This window comes from Spermophilus citellus (genome assembly GCF_964194105.1).
Source record: "Spermophilus citellus genome assembly, chromosome: X".
In the NCBI taxonomy this organism is placed as follows: Eukaryota; Metazoa; Chordata; class Mammalia; order Rodentia; family Sciuridae; genus Spermophilus; species Spermophilus citellus.
In genome coordinates this window covers 26,488,264-26,506,451 of record NC_138190.1, presented here as the reverse complement: position 1 = coordinate 26,506,451, position 18,188 = coordinate 26,488,264, and the positions used below count along the sequence as shown (strand labels likewise).

The following is an 18,188-nucleotide window of genomic DNA, read 5'->3' as shown; positions in this document are numbered from 1 at the left end:
AATCTGTGTTCTAAGTTTAGAACCATGACTTAAAATAAAATTAGTGAAGCTCTAGGTGAGGAATAATTGAATCAATAATGGGTTTTTATCCCCTTTTATCTTTGGAGACTTGAATTTTGCCCTTATTACTTATTTTTGTAGTTTTTCCTTTACCATTTTAAAAAGCTAGTTTGTATTCATTTTTCCAACTTAAATGTATAACCATGAGTATGTTAATACTGTAATAATTTTAAGCTGATCATTATGAAGTGCCATCATGTCAGTTAAATGTTCCAATACCAGCAATTTCATATAGTTCAACTTGGTATAATTCCCTTTAGTGAAGTCTGATTATTTTTTAGTATTATGCATATTATTAATCATTTTCAGAAAACAAATTAAGATCTTTGTGTTTTAAACCACATATGACTAAGGGGCACCAATAACTACCAATCACCAAATTTAATTTGCCAAATTTTAGACAAAAGGATAAAGACATTCTTATCATTAGAGTAAATTAAGTGGTAAGGAAATTGAGTAGAGAGTTTGGATCCTGCTTCCTTTCATGTTTTTGGTTTGTTTGTTTCTTTTGGGGTTCTAAAATTGTTTTTCTTTAGACTTATGAATTTATGTTCAGAACAATTTATGAAAGAGTAGTTTTTCTTTTCTATTCCCCTATGGAAACACCACAATAAAGTATGTTGCACAAACATCAAGAACATGAGTTATTTAAAAACTGGGCATAATTTTACCAAACATGTTTACAATTTCAAAAGTAGTCTAATATCATTTGCATTAATTTGTGCACATTTGGTTACATTTTATCATGTATAAACCTGCTTGATCATTCATAATGGATTTTCAGTTCTTTATAAAAAGAGCAAGATATTCCTGACTGCATATTTAAATGGAATAAAGACTATAAAGTGAAAAAGAAGAAAATATCCTGCCCTCTTTTCTTCATCCCATTCCCTTGACCATTACCAATTTTTGATATTTCTTTGTATCTTTGAATTGCCTTCCAATTTCTCTCTATAAACCCAGCTGACCCTCCTCTGCCCAGTTAAAAAAGACTTAAAAGTATATCCTGGTTCTAAAAAATCTGGAAAAGTAAATGCCATATGTCCAATTTTCAAGTAAGAGAAAAACAATTGCTTCCTTACAACTCTCTTTTGCCCTATGTAAGTCAGTTTTTCTATTAGGATTTTCTATAAAATGATTTAGACAATGTGCACAACTTAATGCAAAAGGCATCTATTAATAACTGACTTGTGGAATAGTTTTTAGTTTAGTTGGTGCCAATGGACTAGACTCGTTGTGTTTGAGGGACCCTTGGAACAGTGCAATACAGGTTTTGTGTTTTCTTGTTGTTTTAACTGATGCCCTGTGACATCTGTGAGTCAGGGGCAGACATAATTCTAAATGAAGAACTTTGTTTGTTGTTAGGTATTTAAGGTACTGTGAGGAAACCAGGGGAAATTCAGGCATAAAATGCAGATATACTATTATTCTTCAATTTCCTCTAAGTGCTAAATAACCAGTAAGATTGAAAAAAAAAATCTAGAGTGATATCTGAATAACTCACAGCTGTTCAAGACTGAATGTATATCTGTAACAGTCGACAAACAATGTAACAGATCTTAAATTTCAGTGACAGCATTCAAATGGTATTTTCATGAGCAAGTTCAAATCAACTTTTCATTTCAATTCAGCCAATATTTGTTAAGGTCCATGTACTTTGCCCAACACTCTAAAAATAATAGAAAAATATGAGATGTGATCATTCCATTTGGGCAATTTGTAATATTATAGATTACACATAGTTATGCAAAGTTATGCACAGAATAGTTATGCAAAGAAGTTGGAAAGTAATAGAGGCATGAAGAACATAATCCAGACGAAAATATGCATGATAGGGCAGAAGTATAACTGAATTCATGAAGAGGAGAAAGCAATGTAGAAAGAAAAAACTGGAAGAAGGAGAAAGAGGGAAGAATCAGAAACAGAGGAAGAAGCCTTATATTGAGGTTGAATATAATTGTTTGAACAATGCTAATAGCTACCACATATCATTTATGCCAGGTCATGTTCTAAATTCTTGTAGTAACTCATATTATCACCATAACTACCTTATGAGGAAGGCACTACTATTATACTATTTTCAGATAGAAAAACTAAGGTCAGCAGCAGGTAAGTAACTTGCTCAGATGAATTTATAAAGAGAATAGTCCCCATCCAAGGTGGTCATAGGATATAGACAAGGATAATCTTTAAAGTGGCAGAATCAATCTGTAGTAAACAAAAATAAAAATATGAAAATAGGAGATTTTTTTGCCAATTTAGAAACTATACTCTTAATCTGGGTCTGTGTGCTAGTGCTCACATTATTAATATTCAGTAGAATGTCCCCCAACATCTAGATCACCTTCTTTCATATGCTGGTGGAAAAAGTTGTGGGCTGAATTCTCAATAAATGTTTATATTTGGCTATTTACTATAGTTGGTTGTGGAAGGGTTTTCTGTAAGGAACATATAATCCCAACCTGAGAACAAATTCAAGAGTATCTGAGTATTCACTAATCTATGGAATGAAATTCCCTGCATTTTCTTCCTGCTCCTGCTATTTTTAAATATCTTGATATATAAACTTAAACAGAATCAGTCATTAACTGGTTAACGCCCTCCACCTGATAGATGCCTCATTTATTAGGCCCAATAATCTGTGAATCTGTTGTACCATCTTCAGATCTTGCTTATCTGTTTTGTCACTTTCACTAAATAAGTTTCCCATTGTGTGAAAGTCATAGTTTTTAGTCATGGGATTGCATACAGTTGTTCACTGAGATGGGGTTAGAGGAAAAGATGGATGGGAAAGGAACATAAAAAGATAGCCAGATTTTATGAGTAAGTATGGAAGAAGAAAGAAAATATTACTCCCAATTACTCCCCAAATTTATGTCTCTAGTCAAGACTTCTCACCTAAACTCAGACACACACACGTACACACATTGAAGTCTAATGGACACCTTAAACTTAACCTGCCCATACACCTTAACCTCATTCTCCTGTAATTTTCCACATTGTTGGTAATGGCAGTTCTGTTCCAAAATTCTTAGTGTTATCCATGAATCTTCTCTGTACCAATATGCATACAATTGGTGACCTAATACCAAGGGCTCCACTTTTAGAATGTATCCAGAATTGCCACCAATTTAATTTCAAACCACCATCATCTTCAATATGGATGATATCAACAATCTATATAAACAGATCTCCCACTTTGTTTCCTTGTCCCTCATAGAGGAGACTCTCAACCCACTAGCCAGAAGGAGCCATTTAAATAAAAACTTAGATCATATCACAACTCTGCTGAAAACCTCTAAGGTTCTCCATCCTCTTCTGAGTAAACAGGAAGCCCTTAATATGTTTGCAAGGCCACACATGAGCTGCCCACTCCATTTTCTCTCTGATATTCCCCTGGAAGTCTCGGGCTCATGTGCTTCAATCATAATCACCTTCTTCATGTTTTGACACTCCTTCCACAAAGACACATTCCAATGTCAAGGCCTTGTGGTTGCTTTCCTTGCCTTGAAAATCCATGTGATTTTTCATGTGGCTCACTCCTTCATTTTCAACAGGTCTTTATTTAAAATCAACTCTGCACAGCCTAAGATTCTAAATCCCCACTTAGATCTTTGATTTCATCATTTCCTCCTTTGGTTTTGCTCCTTAGCACTTACGACTATTTAGTTGGCTAGAGTTTATTTATTTAAACTGTTTATTGACATTCCAGGCCAACTACTCTTATCTCAGGACATAAAATGTCTCTGCAACATGATAGGATTTGAACAAATATTTGTTGATTAAATGAATGAAGACAGAGCTGTAAGCTCAGAGAAAAGGAAACCTAGAAGATACTTCACTAAGGAAATGAGATCTATGTGATGAAAGCCATGGCATAACATTACTGAATGCTGCAAAGGAGGAAAATGATGTAATGAAGAGGCTATTAATGAATGAGTAAATAGAATTTCCTTCAGGAAATAAATATGGTTGTTAAAAAGTGAATTATAGGTGCTTCTGGCCATCTGCTGATGTGAGGCATTCAGATAGATGAAAACTGAGGAATCAGTAGAAAGTAAATTTGCATTTGTTTACAAAAAATGAAGTTAAGTATATTTTAAACCAAATTGTCTTTGAGATATAAAAATCACTATGGGATAAGACACACTGAAACATAATTTCATATTTCATTTTAACTAACATTTTTTATGTCTAAAGTTTTATCATTTCATTTTTTCTTGTAATTTTTTTGACCAAGAAAACACCAAAAACTTATTAAGTAAATATTTTATTAGCAAGGACAAACTATCGAAGATGAATTAATGTTTGTACACACAATTGACTTATTTCAAATCTTAATAATACTTAAAAACTCAGGAAGGTGTGTTTGAGCTTTTTTCTTGGCACAAAATGCAGGAGTAAAGACACTTGTAAATTATGGATACCCCCATTTAATAACAGGGTGCTGAGTTTTAAGAAAGCGTTGAATTGCATTCCACATTTGGGATCTGGGAAATGCTTTTATTTTCATAAGCATAGAGAAATCATAGCAGAAATTATGCTATTTTAAATACCAAGCATCATATTGGCACTTTTCAGAATGTTTAATAAATAAAGAACTTTGCTGTAGGTAATAGAAAACACTTAAGAATTCAGTAAGTTCTTCTTAAGTTTACTTTCATTAGAAGCAATTTAAATGAGTCTGATTTATCAGATATCACTATCCTTTACTCTAGACCTGTTTGGTTTCTACAATATCTATTTAGACATTCATATAAATAGGTGTACCATTTACTTGAGTAAAGGCAGGCTCTGTAATGAAATACTGTGACATCAAGGGATTTGTTGTCACTTTACATTAAATGGAAGAAAAAACTAAACAGTAAAAATCTACCCCTTATGATAGAGAACAGGGCATAGTTAAATTAAGTGTTACTTGAGACCTTTATCTCAACCTGATTACCTGGCAAATTGGTCCCTTGTTTGGTTCCCTAGATAAATTGTTTGTAGTTTCTAGTTTCTCTTCTAAGCCTGTTGAAGACATGTATTCCACAATACTCAAATAGAGAAAGTACTTTTAGGTTCAAATTATTTGTGTATAAATCTCCTTTAAAATGGATTTTCTTCTGAAAAAGAGACTCACATTTTAAAGTCTTTATTTTTATATCTCAAAGTTAAAGCCTGTATACTATTGTCTTTATTATCAATGCACCCTTATTTAAACAATAAGCTTTTCAAATAGAAACATGAATTGAAGCAAAATGGCTAATACATTCATGTTTTCACTTACTTTAGGTATATGGATTCTATCATACATTTGTGAAACTATTTTGCTATCTAATTTTTCCCTACTCACAGTATACATTTAAATTAGGGTCATATTGATACAATTTAATATTGTGAACCAGAGTTGTAGTGATGCTATTTTAAAATAATAAACATTTATATTATATAAACTTTAGTACAAGCAACTTCCAGAAATTAAAATTTTCTTTTTAACTTTTTACATTTAAATTTTTATTTTGTAGGAATAGTGATTTTAAAATAAACATTTTATAGAATTGCATTTAGGCAATGAGGAAGTCAACTTACCAGGACATGCCAAAATTCAGAAGGGAGTTCACTAAAAAGTAGATACTTCATCATTTTGACATCATATTTTCATCATTTTTATCATAAGATAAGGAACTATTCAGGGAGAAAAATGTAAATGCTATAATCTATAGTGATCCTACAGATTTTTCTATCATCATAGCAACTGTAGGGATATAGTTTCATTTTTATAAAGTCAAAAACTATAAAGATCACTTATTTCTATTTTTTTACTTAAAAACATTTATTATTAGACTGACTTTGGTGCAAGATTAGGATTAGAAAGTACAGAGTACTCATAAATATGTGTTAAAACTGAATAGTCCAAATGGACACATATCAATTCTTCCACAGTTTAGTGAACATTTCTCTGGTAAACTTTAATCTTCTGTCTGAAGATTAAGTATTGCTATCATTGGTTTCCTTATCTAATTCATTATCCAGAACACCACTCATATAAGATGGGCTCTATCCCCCAGGTGTGGTGACACACCTCAGTAATATCAGCCACTCAAGAGGCTCAGACAGGAGGATCGAAAGTTCAAGGCAAGCTTCAGTAACTTAGAACGATCTTGTCTCAAAAAAAAAAAAAAAATAGAAAGGACTGGGAAAAAAAAAACAAAAAACAAATGCAGAATGTTTTCTCTGATATAAGGAGCCTGATTCATAGTTGGGTTTGGAGCGGGGAGCATAGGATGATTAGACCAACTCTAGATAGGGCAAGGGATGAGAGGGGAGCCGAGGGGCATGGGGGTAAAAAAGATAGTGGATTTCTTAATGGCTGCCAATCTTACTGGAGTGAGATGGTATCTTAGGGTGGTTTTGATTTGCATTTCTCTGACTGCTAGCGATGGTGAGCATTTTTTCATGTACTTGTTGATTGATTGTATGTCCTCCTCTGAGAAGTGTCTGTTCAGGTCCTTGGCCCATTTGTTGATTGGGTTATTTGTTATCTTATTATCTAATTTTTTGAGTTCTTTGTATACTCTGGATATTAGGGCTCTATCTGAAGTGTGTGGGGTAAAGATTTGTTCCCAGGATGTAGGCTCCCTGTTTATCTCTCTTATTGTTTCTTTTGTTGAGAAAAAACTTTTTAGTTTGAGTAAGTCCCATTTGTTGATTCTGGTTGTTAACTCTTGCGCTATGGGTGTCCTATTGAGGAATTTGGAGCCTGACCCCACAGTATGTAGATCATAGCCGACTTTCTCTTCTATCAGACGCCGTGTCTCTGATTTAATATCGAGCTCCTTAATCCATTTTGAGTTAACTTTTGTGCATGGCGAGAGAAAGGGATTCAGTTTCAGGATGCGGGGAAATGGGTACACTTGTTCATTGTTGGTGGGACTGCAAAATGGTGCAGCCAATTTGGAAAGCAGTGTGGAGATTTCTTGGAAAGCTGGGAATGGAACCACCATTTGACCCAGCTATTCCCCTTCTCGGTCTATTCCCTAAAGACCTAACAAGAGCATGCTACAGGGATACTGCTACATCGATGTTCATAGCAGCACAATTCACGATAGCAAGATTGTGGAACCAACCTAGAAGCCCTTCAATAGATGAATGGATTAAAAAAATGTGGCATCTATACACAATGGAGTATTACTCTGCATTAAGAAATGACAAAATCATAGAATTTGGAGGGAAATGGATGGCATTAGAGCAGATTATGCTAAGTGAAGCTAGCCAATCCTTAAAAAACAAATGCCAAATGTCTTCTTTGATATAAGGGGAGTAACCAAGGACAGGGTAGAGAGGAAGAGCTGGAGAAGAAGATTAACATTAAACAGGGATGATAGGCGGGAGGGAAAGGGAGAGTTAAGGGAAATTGCATGGAATTGGAAGGTGAGCCTCAGGGTTATATACAATTACATATAAGAGGAAAGGAGGAGTAGGATAAAAATTATATAAGTGGAAGAAACGATTTTTAGTAGAGGGGGTGGAGAGAGAGAAGGGGAGGGGAGGGGAGGGGAGGGGAGGGGAGGGGAGGGGAGGGGAGGGGAGGGGGGATAGTGGAGAATGGGATAGACAGCAGAATACATCAGTCACTAGAAAGGCAATTTATAAATCAATGGAAATGTAACTGATGTGACACAGCAATCTGTATACGGGGTAAAAAATGGGAGTTCATAACCCACTTGAATCAATCTGTGAAATATGGTATATTAAGAACTATGTAATGTTTTGAACAACCAACAATAAAATATTATAAAAAAAAAGATAGTGGATTGAGATGGACATCATTACCCTAATTACATGTATGAAGACACGGATGGTGTGAATATACTTTGTGTATAACCAGAGACATGAAAAATTGTGTTCTATATGTGTAATATGAATTGTAATGCATTCTGCTGTCATATATAACAAATTAGAATAAAAATAATTAAAAAACAAATATATACATGAGGAAATAAAACTGAATTTAAAAAAAGTAAGGATTGTTGATGTAGCTCAGTAGTAAAGCACCCCTGGGTTCAGTCCCCAGTATCGAAAAAAAGAAAAAAAAAAGATGTGGCTACTATCAGTACTGTAGTACCAGAGTGCTCTAAACAAATAATGCATGCAGTTGGCTTTAGGAAATGAACCATCAATACACATACCCTTAGAATTCTAGGCTCGCCCTTCACAGTGTGCAAGGAGAAAAATGTGCATCCATGTAACTCTGATGAATTCATTGCTTGTCTGTCTACCTTTTAAGCAGTGTGATAAACAGAATTAGACCATGTGAAAATTAGGCAATGAAATGTTCTAAGCCAATTTTTGAACTGAAAAAAAATTAGGGTGCTATGATTATGGGATGGCAATGATTATGCAAAAGATTGCTTATTTCTAGACAAACTAAAATAGTAAAACACTATAAGAGATCTCATCTCTGACTTTAAACTATGGAATGTATTACAAAAGTTTCTTTGATACATATACCATTATTCTGTGTGCAACACCTGGGAAACTAGAGTATGTGCATCTATGTTTAAAGATATTTTCTGGACTCCAACCCATTTTGATAGTATTCTTTAAGAATATACCAAGGAGCTATTATCTAGATATCCAGGAAGTATGGTATTCCCTGCCCCAGTTTTTGCTTTTTGCTTTTCTCATTTAAGATATAAAGATTTCCTGCTTTTGCAACATGCTGCCCACCACTGCTAAAACCATTCATAACTTGATTCTGAGAAATTCTACTGCTTTTGAAAGAATTGAGAGCCCTCCAGAGACTTGGAGTAAAATAAGGAAGCTTTGCAGGCACAAATCCTTAGAGAGAGAGAGAGAGAGAGAGAGAGAGAGAGAGAGAGAGAGAGAGAGAGAGAGAGAGAACCTACACACATGTATAAAGTACGTTATCTCACGTTACATCAGAATTATAACTCTGTAACTTCTAAATTTTGGTGGGTATGATCCTTCTTTCCTCTCTCGAATTTTTCCTCCCTAGGTGATTAGAGCTATGCATTTTAAACATTCGTGCTTCCAGTATACACACAGATGTGACTGCATGGTTGCCCAATGTGAATTTAAGTACTCAGTCAGTGGTCTGCTTGGTATCAAGTAAAGGACTTGTGAGAGTTATAGATATTTGCCACTGGACTAGTAGTCAAGGAAAAATAAAGTCCATGACAGGGGAGTGGAGGGGGCATGGGCTCAGGATAGATGGTAGAATGAGATGGACATCATTACCCTAGGTACATGAATGACTGAACATACGGTGCGACACTACATCATGCACAACCAGAGAAATGAAAAATTGTACTGCAATTGTTTATAGTGAATCAAAATGCATTCTGCTGTCATATATACCTAATTAAAATAAATAAATAAATAAATTTTTAAAAAGAGAAGTTAAATAAAATAAAAGTGTTGATGAAATCAGGCTGTTCAGGTCAGAAGAGTTAATAGAAGCAGCAAAGAAGTCACACAGATTTATGTTTCTGGCACCTGACCAAGTAAAAGTAGTGGGACAGCTCTAAACCTGCTGAAAGTTCTAGGCTCAAATATATGAAAACATGGTGGTAAAATTTTACCAGGTGAATAAAGATAAAGAATATTATTGGGGGCTAGAGTTGTGCCTCAATGGTAAAGCACTTGCCTAGCTTGTGTGAGGCAGTGGATTCGATCCTCAGCACCACATAAAAATAAAAATAAAGTTTAAAAAAAAGAATATTATTGGTACACTTAAGTCCAGTAACTTTTAGAACATTGATAACAGATGGCAAATTCACTCTATCTTTTCAAATTTTTGGTTATATCATCAGTTTTGTTTTTATCAATAGAAAAATTTTCTTTAATAAACAAGTGTTTGATGTCAAATGCATTTAACAATAATGTAGTAATAAATTGTTTTCTACTTGTATTGAAAGAAGTTAAAGACAATCTGCTCTGCCCACATTTATATTTTCCACATCCAGCATTTTGAAATTGCTCTTGATAAGATCACTGGTGACCTACTAAATTGCCAAATTGACTTTTCATTCCTAGTCCTAGCTGCATTTAACTTGTTGGCAGCTCTCTCCCTTTCTACTATTCTTTCTTTTCTTGATTTTGAAATAGTAAATTATTCTTGTTCTCCTATGTCTGAAGACAATCTAGCCATTTTCATTCCTTTCTGCTCCTGCTTTCCACAGAGGATCCTCCTTAGACAACCTTTATTCTCATCATTTCCACTCTAAAAACCTTCCTTGAGCAATTTGACCATCTCTCATGCTATTACAACCCATATAATTACAAACATGTAATACTGGAAGACAGTTTTAACCTGCATTTCTGCAGATGCATAAATTCACAAGATATTTCTCCATTACCACGTCTACTCTTTCCACTATCATTTATCTGACCTGTCAGATAAGTGCTTTTACCTAAGAGTTAAATTGAGATGCTGAAAAAAATAATGATGATGATGATGATGATTATGATGATGATGATGATGATGATGATGAAGGCTTCCCATCACAAGATGTATGTAAACTTGAAATTATACATAAACCTTTCTCTGTTTGAAATTAATTCATATCACCCATAAATATTCTGAGCTTCCTTGTTTCTGAGGAGATAAGCAAGACCTGAAAACACAGCTGTTTTCTGTTTTTTAGCACTCAATGTGAGCATTGACTTTTACCTTTTATAATTGACATGATCTATATCTTCACCTGCTTCTATGATTCAATTTTTGCCTAAGGCATGTCCTTATGTATACTATAGACTCGAAGTCTCTGTTTGAGACAGAAAATTCTTTAAGATCTACCCACAACCTCTCTACAGCTACCCACTCATACCTGAGGAGTTTTCTGCAGAGCCTATCTTCTGATAAGCCATGAGGTCAATAAGGCCCTCTCTTTCTAGCCTAATTTCCAATTCATACATGGTTAAAGTTGTCCTGAATTTTACCTGAAAGTAGGCAAGAATGTTCCTTTTATTGATAATCTTTTAGCTTTATATCAGGGTTTGCAATATAGGAGAGAAGACCCAAAATTATGCATCTCAGAGATTATTTAAAACAGCTGGCACGTCTATTGTGGGGAAACAGAGAGACAATCAGACACCTTGCTCTAGAATACAAACAAATCCGCTCCAAGGAGAGGGAAATATCTAGGTTTACTATACTTGGTATATAAGTGGAAATGTAAACAAAGGGATATGGGAGAAAGAAGTTTTTAAAGCTCTCTGGCACGGTGCAGTAGACTATACTCTAACGTACATTTGCCATTAAATCATCCTTGCCCAGTTGCCAGTGTTCTTTACTTGTCAGAGTCCAGACTATGTACAAATTGCAAAATATGTATGGCCCAAACAAAGTTGCCATTTAATTTTTCTTTCCCAAATTGGATGCCAACTGCTGATTGGAATTTAGTTTGGTGCATCAGCAATTTCTAAATATGATCATCACTCGCACACACATAAGCCTCATTTGGATGTCACAGACACCTGGGATTTATTCAAGACCTCCTTTCATATAACGCACACTCACCAAATCCTGCCATGTCTCCATCCTAAACTTCTTTCCCAATTCAACTGAAATGTAAAAACAAGATAGATTTTTCTTTTCGGGGGGAGCAGTACCAAGGATTAAACTGAGGAGCACTTGACCACTGAACCACATCCCCAGCCCTATTTTGTATTTTATTTAGAGACAGAGTTTCACTGAGTTGCTTAGCGCCTCACTGTTGCTGAGGCTGGCTTTGAATTTGTGATTCTCCCATCTCAGTCTCTGGGATTATGGGTATGTACCACCATTCCTGGCCCAACTAGATATTTGATTAAATCAACAGATTTATTATTTTTGAATGTATGATAATGATACTTATTGTGTATAAATTTATTGAAAAGAATTTTTACATATTGGAAAAAACATTTTAAAGTATTTTTGAATGAAATAAAATATCAGTTTGTTTCATAATAATCTAGTTGAAGAGGTGAATGGTTGAATGTATAAATGAAACAAGATTATCAACGGAGTCATAGCATCTGGCACAACATCATGAGGGCTATGTGTACTATCCTCCTACTTTTGATATATTGAAAATTTTTGACAATGTTTTTTTTGAAAATCATCACTCTTCATTGGCTTCTGAATTGCATGCAGAATTTTCAATTTGAGATCCAAAGCCCATTATTAAACATCTGTAGTCTGTTTTTGATTTGTCTTTCCTTGAGCCTCTGCATTTTAAAAAGTCAGCAAAATCTTCTCATGTTACCTGTCCTTACATATATGTTACCTATTAGCCATAATGTTTTTCCCATTTCCACTACTTAGTTATGACTACCCCAGATTGAACCTTCTCCATGAAGCCTTTCTTCAGCCTGTGAACAAATAAGATATATGATATGGTATATGATCCATTGTTTTTCTGAACTTCTAGAAAGTATTTGGTACAGCTTAGCCCATTTTTTTGTTCTTGCTGGGCAAGGTGGCACACACATCTAATCCTAGTGGTTCAGGAATCTGAGGCAGAACAATCAGAATTCTAAGCCAGCCTCAGCAAGACCCTATTCCAAAGTAAAGTTAAAATTAAAATTTAAAAATGCTAGAGATGTGGCTCAGTTGTTAAATGTCCTCGGTTCAATCCTTGGTACAACAAAATTATTTTTTTTTCTCATTTAGCTGAGGCTTCTCTATTTTTTTCTATTCCTTCAGTTCTCTGAACCACACCCTCCCTTATTACCACTATATAATCCATTTTAAACTTCTTACAAATGAGCACAACATCATCCATTTTTACTTTCATTCCCTAAGATGGTAAAAGCTAAGCAAATATTTATTCAACAGTCTTGTCTACAACAATTCAAATGATAAAAAAAAAAATAGCCAGACTTATACTAAAGAGACTATCCAAGTATGTATTATTTAAGCAAATTTGGGGAATCAATATTTTTAAAGATTTTAATTTTTACAAAATGAATTTGTGGTTTGTGATTTTCCCTTAAATATAATATAGATGAAATTATGAAGTTAATTTTTGAGATACATTAATTTACTCATTTATTCAACAGAGGAGCATTAGATACTCATCATGTGCCAGTCATTTGTTTGAACTCTGGAAATCCAACAGAGAACAAAATAGATGAAACCTCCCCACCTAGTGGAGTTTAGTCTAGTGGTGTACACAGATCTCTTGATATATAATTTAATATTAGTCATAGGGACATGAAAAAATACAGGGAAATATGAAGGGTGGGAGCTAATATTTAAAATAGAGTGATAGAGATGTTTCTTCTAAGATGAGAAAGAAGTCATATAAATGTTATTAGGGAAAAGTGCATTTGGTGGAGATAACAGAAACTTTTGAAACCCTGAAGCAAGAGTGTGCTTAGCATACTCAAGAATGCACAGAGGCTTATGAGATGGAATATTGAAAAAAATAAGGTTGGAAAGGTAGGTGGCACAAAACCAAGTTTCATGGAACTTCATAGGCCACGATAAAGAAAATGGGTTTGATAAGACATTGGAGGGTTTTGAGGAGTATTATGATCCAATTTAGGTATTAAAAGAATTGACAAAATTATGTCATGTGCACATGCAAATGAACCCCACTATTATGTATAATTTTAATGCACCAATAAAAACAATATTTTCTTGTTGTGTAGAGAATTGACTGGAAGAGAGGCAGGAATGTAACAAAATGGACCATTTCAATAATAGTTGCAATAATCTAGGCAAGCAACAATGTTCGTTTCTGTAAGACCTCTACCAAGGGAGGAAGTAAGAATTTTATTGGGGACATACTTAGTCTGAGATGCTCATGGGACATCCTAGTATAAAAAAGTACTTGGGTTTGTTAGTTTGGAATTCAGAGAGGTCTGAGATGGAAATAAAAGTTTGAACGTCATTGTCTTTTAGAGGATATTGAACTCATAGGAACAATTAGGATGGCATATGGATAGAGAAGGAAAGAAGTGTGAACACTGACCTAGACCCTTCCAATATTGAGATCCATTAAGGAGAAAGGATAGAGAAAATGAGGTAGAACTGTGGCCATGAAGGTTGAAGAAAACACAGTAAAGCTAGAGTTAGAGAATCCAAATGAAGGCATTTTTAAGATATAGGGAGTTATGAACTATATCAGGATGAGGACAATGAATTACCTATTCGGTTTATGCATGTTGAAGTCCTTGGACTTCAAAAGGCTAATAACTTTAAAAAGTCAATACGAGTTGCAGGTCAGTCCATTATTTCTAGATATGTTTCTTTTTTTCCATAGAAGGGTGATTTATCTTTTACTTGTATTAAAATTTCAATATTACAGAATATAAAGGATAGTCTGCAACAAATCTCAGGTCGAATTGACATAATTCACAACAAGAAGACAGCAGCATTACAAAGTGCCATGCCAGTGGAAATGGCAAAACTACAGGAAGCTCTCTCACAGCTGGATTTCCAATGGGAAAAAGTGAACAGAATGTACAAGGATCGACAAGGGTAGGTAACATTTCCATTTTATTGAATGATTAAGGAATTCTAGATTTATTTCAATGCCCTCCATGAAATATGACAGGAAAAGCAAGAGAAGCATTATCATTTTAAAAAGGTAAGTGGAATGAAAACATATAATGATGAACAATTCATACTAATGAACTGATTCTAGAAGTTATTCTTTACAGAAATTAACATGTTGGAACATTGCATCATCCTCTAAAATTTCAGGTAATGTCAAAGTAGGTTTGTTCATTTAATTGAGGCAGTATGAAAAATTGGAGAATATAAAATATACATCTCCTCCTTGTCTAATTTTTTTTTTTGCTATGGAGAATTTGTTGAATTGATTTAAAATCATTTTAGTACTTACCTTACTTAAAATATTCAGCTTTTTTACTTTTTAGTTACTTTAGGGAACATTCATATAAATTCCTTGACCTCACATCACATGAAATATTGTTTTCTTTTAAAATTTGAGGTTTAAATAAAGTTCTCTAACAGTGTAGAACAATTTATTTCAAAGTTTTGTACTCTGAATTTAGTTTTCTAAGTTTTTCTCTGCTCCCAGAGAAAATCAAACCATTTTTAAAATAATATTAGTTTTAGAATCTCTAACCACTGTCCATTTCTAGCCATCCTTACTTTCATTTTATTACTTAGTTTACTACTCTAGGCTCTAAAACAGATACTTCCAACATTAAAATCTCAGTTGTCTCCACTGAGTTTTCATAGTTTATTCCCAAGAGTTTTATCCAGAGTTATTTTTCTGAAATGTAAGAAGTTTTATACTCTCATATCATTTCTCTGACAAAAATTTTCAGACTCATTAACAGGGCATTTTTGGCCTTCCCATGACCCATGTTCATCTGGTCAGCACCACTGCTTATAATTCACTTCTTGTTTTACACCTTTCCAAAATTGTGCTCTAGCAACATTAAATTATTTTGTAGGTCCCCAAAATGTTCTATGTTCTTTGTCCTACCTATCCTTCATGTCTCACCTAAGGTATTATATTCATCTTAATATTCTAAAACTATTGTTGGATCATGATGTCTGGATGTTGTTTTACCATATAATGTAAAATATAATACCAATAAATCACTTGGTATTTGCAAATGTTTTCAGACTTGGTGGCTACCCTGTAGAGTACATTCTTTGATAGGACCTATTTCTACCATTTACCATATAATTAGCAATTTGTTTACTTTTTGCCTTTTTCACAAGCTATTTAAAGGCTATGGTTATTTTTTTATTTTATGTGATGTACTCATATCTAATATAGTGCTGGATATAAAGTGGATGTCCCATATATCTGGACTCAAAATCCTTCCATAAAGCTGAGAATATTTCTCCCTTGGATGGCATAATAGATATATTTCAAATTGAAAACATGTGGTTCTAGAATGTCTGAATCAAGATGAATGAAGGAATAGAAATTCAGAAATCCTGTGTATACACTGAAAAGACAGTCTTTACCACTCTAATATAATTTCAATATTCCCCATTGATTGTGAGCTTCTGCAAGCTTCTCCAATGAGATCAGTTTCATTGCCTTCTTTTGGAGTACTCATTACAATGTCAGAACATGCTTGTTTCTCTCTTATCCTCTTCAGTCACTTTTTCTCCCAGCATTCCTGGCTACCCACCATTCCCTAAGTACCTCTAGGGTTTCTTGAGTGGCCAGTGATTACTATAATTCTGTAGGTACCTACTATTCTCACACTAAAGAAAAGAGAACACTTTGTGATTTGTGAAGCTTCTCCTATACTTATAAGTCATCTTTGACCAATGAACCAGACATTTACTTTTCACAGGACCATACAGACATTTCCCTTCCAGTTCACCTTCAATCCCAGACTTAAAAAGAAGCACAAACACTAATGAACTTCCCCAGAGTAGTTAAAATCTCACCATATATCTGAGATCTTTCCAATTTCTAGTAAAAGACAAGAGTGTCTTCTTACCTAGTAGATGCACTTTTTCCTTAACCAGAGCCAGAAGAGACTTCTAATTTTATTCCAGTTGATCTTTTCTAGGAATTAGTCATGAACCTCCATTTTCCATGATTTCTACTCTAGTCTCAGATTAAACTGTTTTAAGTATTTGCTTAGGAGCAGAAACCCCAGAGTCTGATCTGTTTTAGAATCCCAGATTTGCTATGGGTTCTAGAGCAAGTTCCCAATTCTTATGCTCTACAAACTCCTCCACTGTAAAATAGGATATGAATAGTACCTATGTGGCTGGATCATTATGAGGATTAGTTGACATAGTACATATAGAGGGCAGAGTGGATATAGTATACCTGGTAATCATTCAGTTACAGTGACTATTTTGATGAGGAAATGATGATCATGGCACTGAAAATCTTGGACACTAATTTATTTGAAAACTATTTCAAAATTTCCTGATCACCACAGAGAAATGAATTAGACTCAGTTTCTGATTTGAGCAATTTCCCAGTCCTGGAGAGAAAATGAACAACCAGCCAGTAAAAATGGGTTGATGTATATAAGCTCTGATAGTAAGCAAGAATAAGATCCCTGGGGAGTGGAATGAAAACATCTTACTCAGACTCAGGAATAAATGAAAATGTACAGACCATTCAACATTTTGTCCTACAAATAACAGAAAGTAACTCTGATTACATTAGGTAGAACTATGTAATGTACATAGTTACAGAAGGATATCAAATGTCTCATTGGATGGATGAGAAGGCTTTAGTCAGGTTTAAAACAAGGCTAGACATCCAGTACCATATCCAGCACTAAGATACAAGGTAAATACAAATTACAGATTGGTGTCATAGCCATGATCCACTGCTATTACAGGTGAATCATTCCAACTGAAAGTGCCCTGCTTACTGTCACTGTCAAGAAATTTCTAAATTACTCACTGTACAATTAAAGTTTCTGTCAAAAGAACCTGATAAAGCAGAGATTTGTTTATTTTCTGTACCAATTAACAAATATTTTAGTCTGTATAGACCCTGTAGTTTCTTTCAGAATTTTTCATTTCTGCTACTGCAGGGTGAAAGAAACCATAGGCAATACATAAATGAATCAGCATCACTTATCCTGAGAAATCTTTATTTACCAAAATAGTCGGCAGACTAGATTTTGTGGGTGGACCATAAATTGAAGACTCCTTTTGTAACATAGGCTTAGATCATGGAACTAGATTCTAACTTCCAAGGGATAGGGAAAATGAATAACTTGGATTGGTAAGTGTTATAATGATAATCAGGACCTTCTGTCTCACTGAGACCAATACAATGGTAGATTCTTAAGTTTGGGGACAGATTTAGAAGCTATGCTGTCATAAATAGACATAGTCCAGTACAGTCTTCATGTTGGGTTTTTGACAAAAATCTGCTGAATTTTAAATAAGCCAACTTGAGTTTAAATCAAAATTCATTTGAGTCAGTAAGAAGGGTTCTATCAGTAATTTTTCATATATGCTCCATGTATAATATTGTATTAGCCCGCTATTAACACAATGATGCTATGATATAAATCACCCCCAAACTTTAACACTTAAAATAACAGATGGTTTTGAACATTTAGTTGCTTTTAATTTAGGTGACTCAGCCTGGGTTTGGCTAGGAAGCTCTGCTTCAAGATCCACAATTCATGTTAAATTAAGATCTGATATG

General features: G+C 34.3%; 1 protein-coding gene across 6 annotated transcripts in view; it reads left to right on the top strand.

Moving 5' to 3' along the window:
- The window catches only part of DMD (dystrophin), a gene marked incomplete at its 3' end in the record, with an annotated part of 2,539,585 nt that overhangs the window by 1,329,508 nt on the left and 1,191,889 nt on the right, over positions 1–18,188 (top strand). For all 6 annotated transcript variants that reach the window (XM_081277777.1, XM_081277778.1, XM_081277780.1 and 3 more), the window contains one exon: positions 14,367–14,539. In XM_081277777.1, coding sequence (XP_081133903.1) covers positions 14,367–14,539 — 173 coding nt within the window. The remainder of the gene's footprint in view (positions 1–14,366; positions 14,540–18,188) is intronic.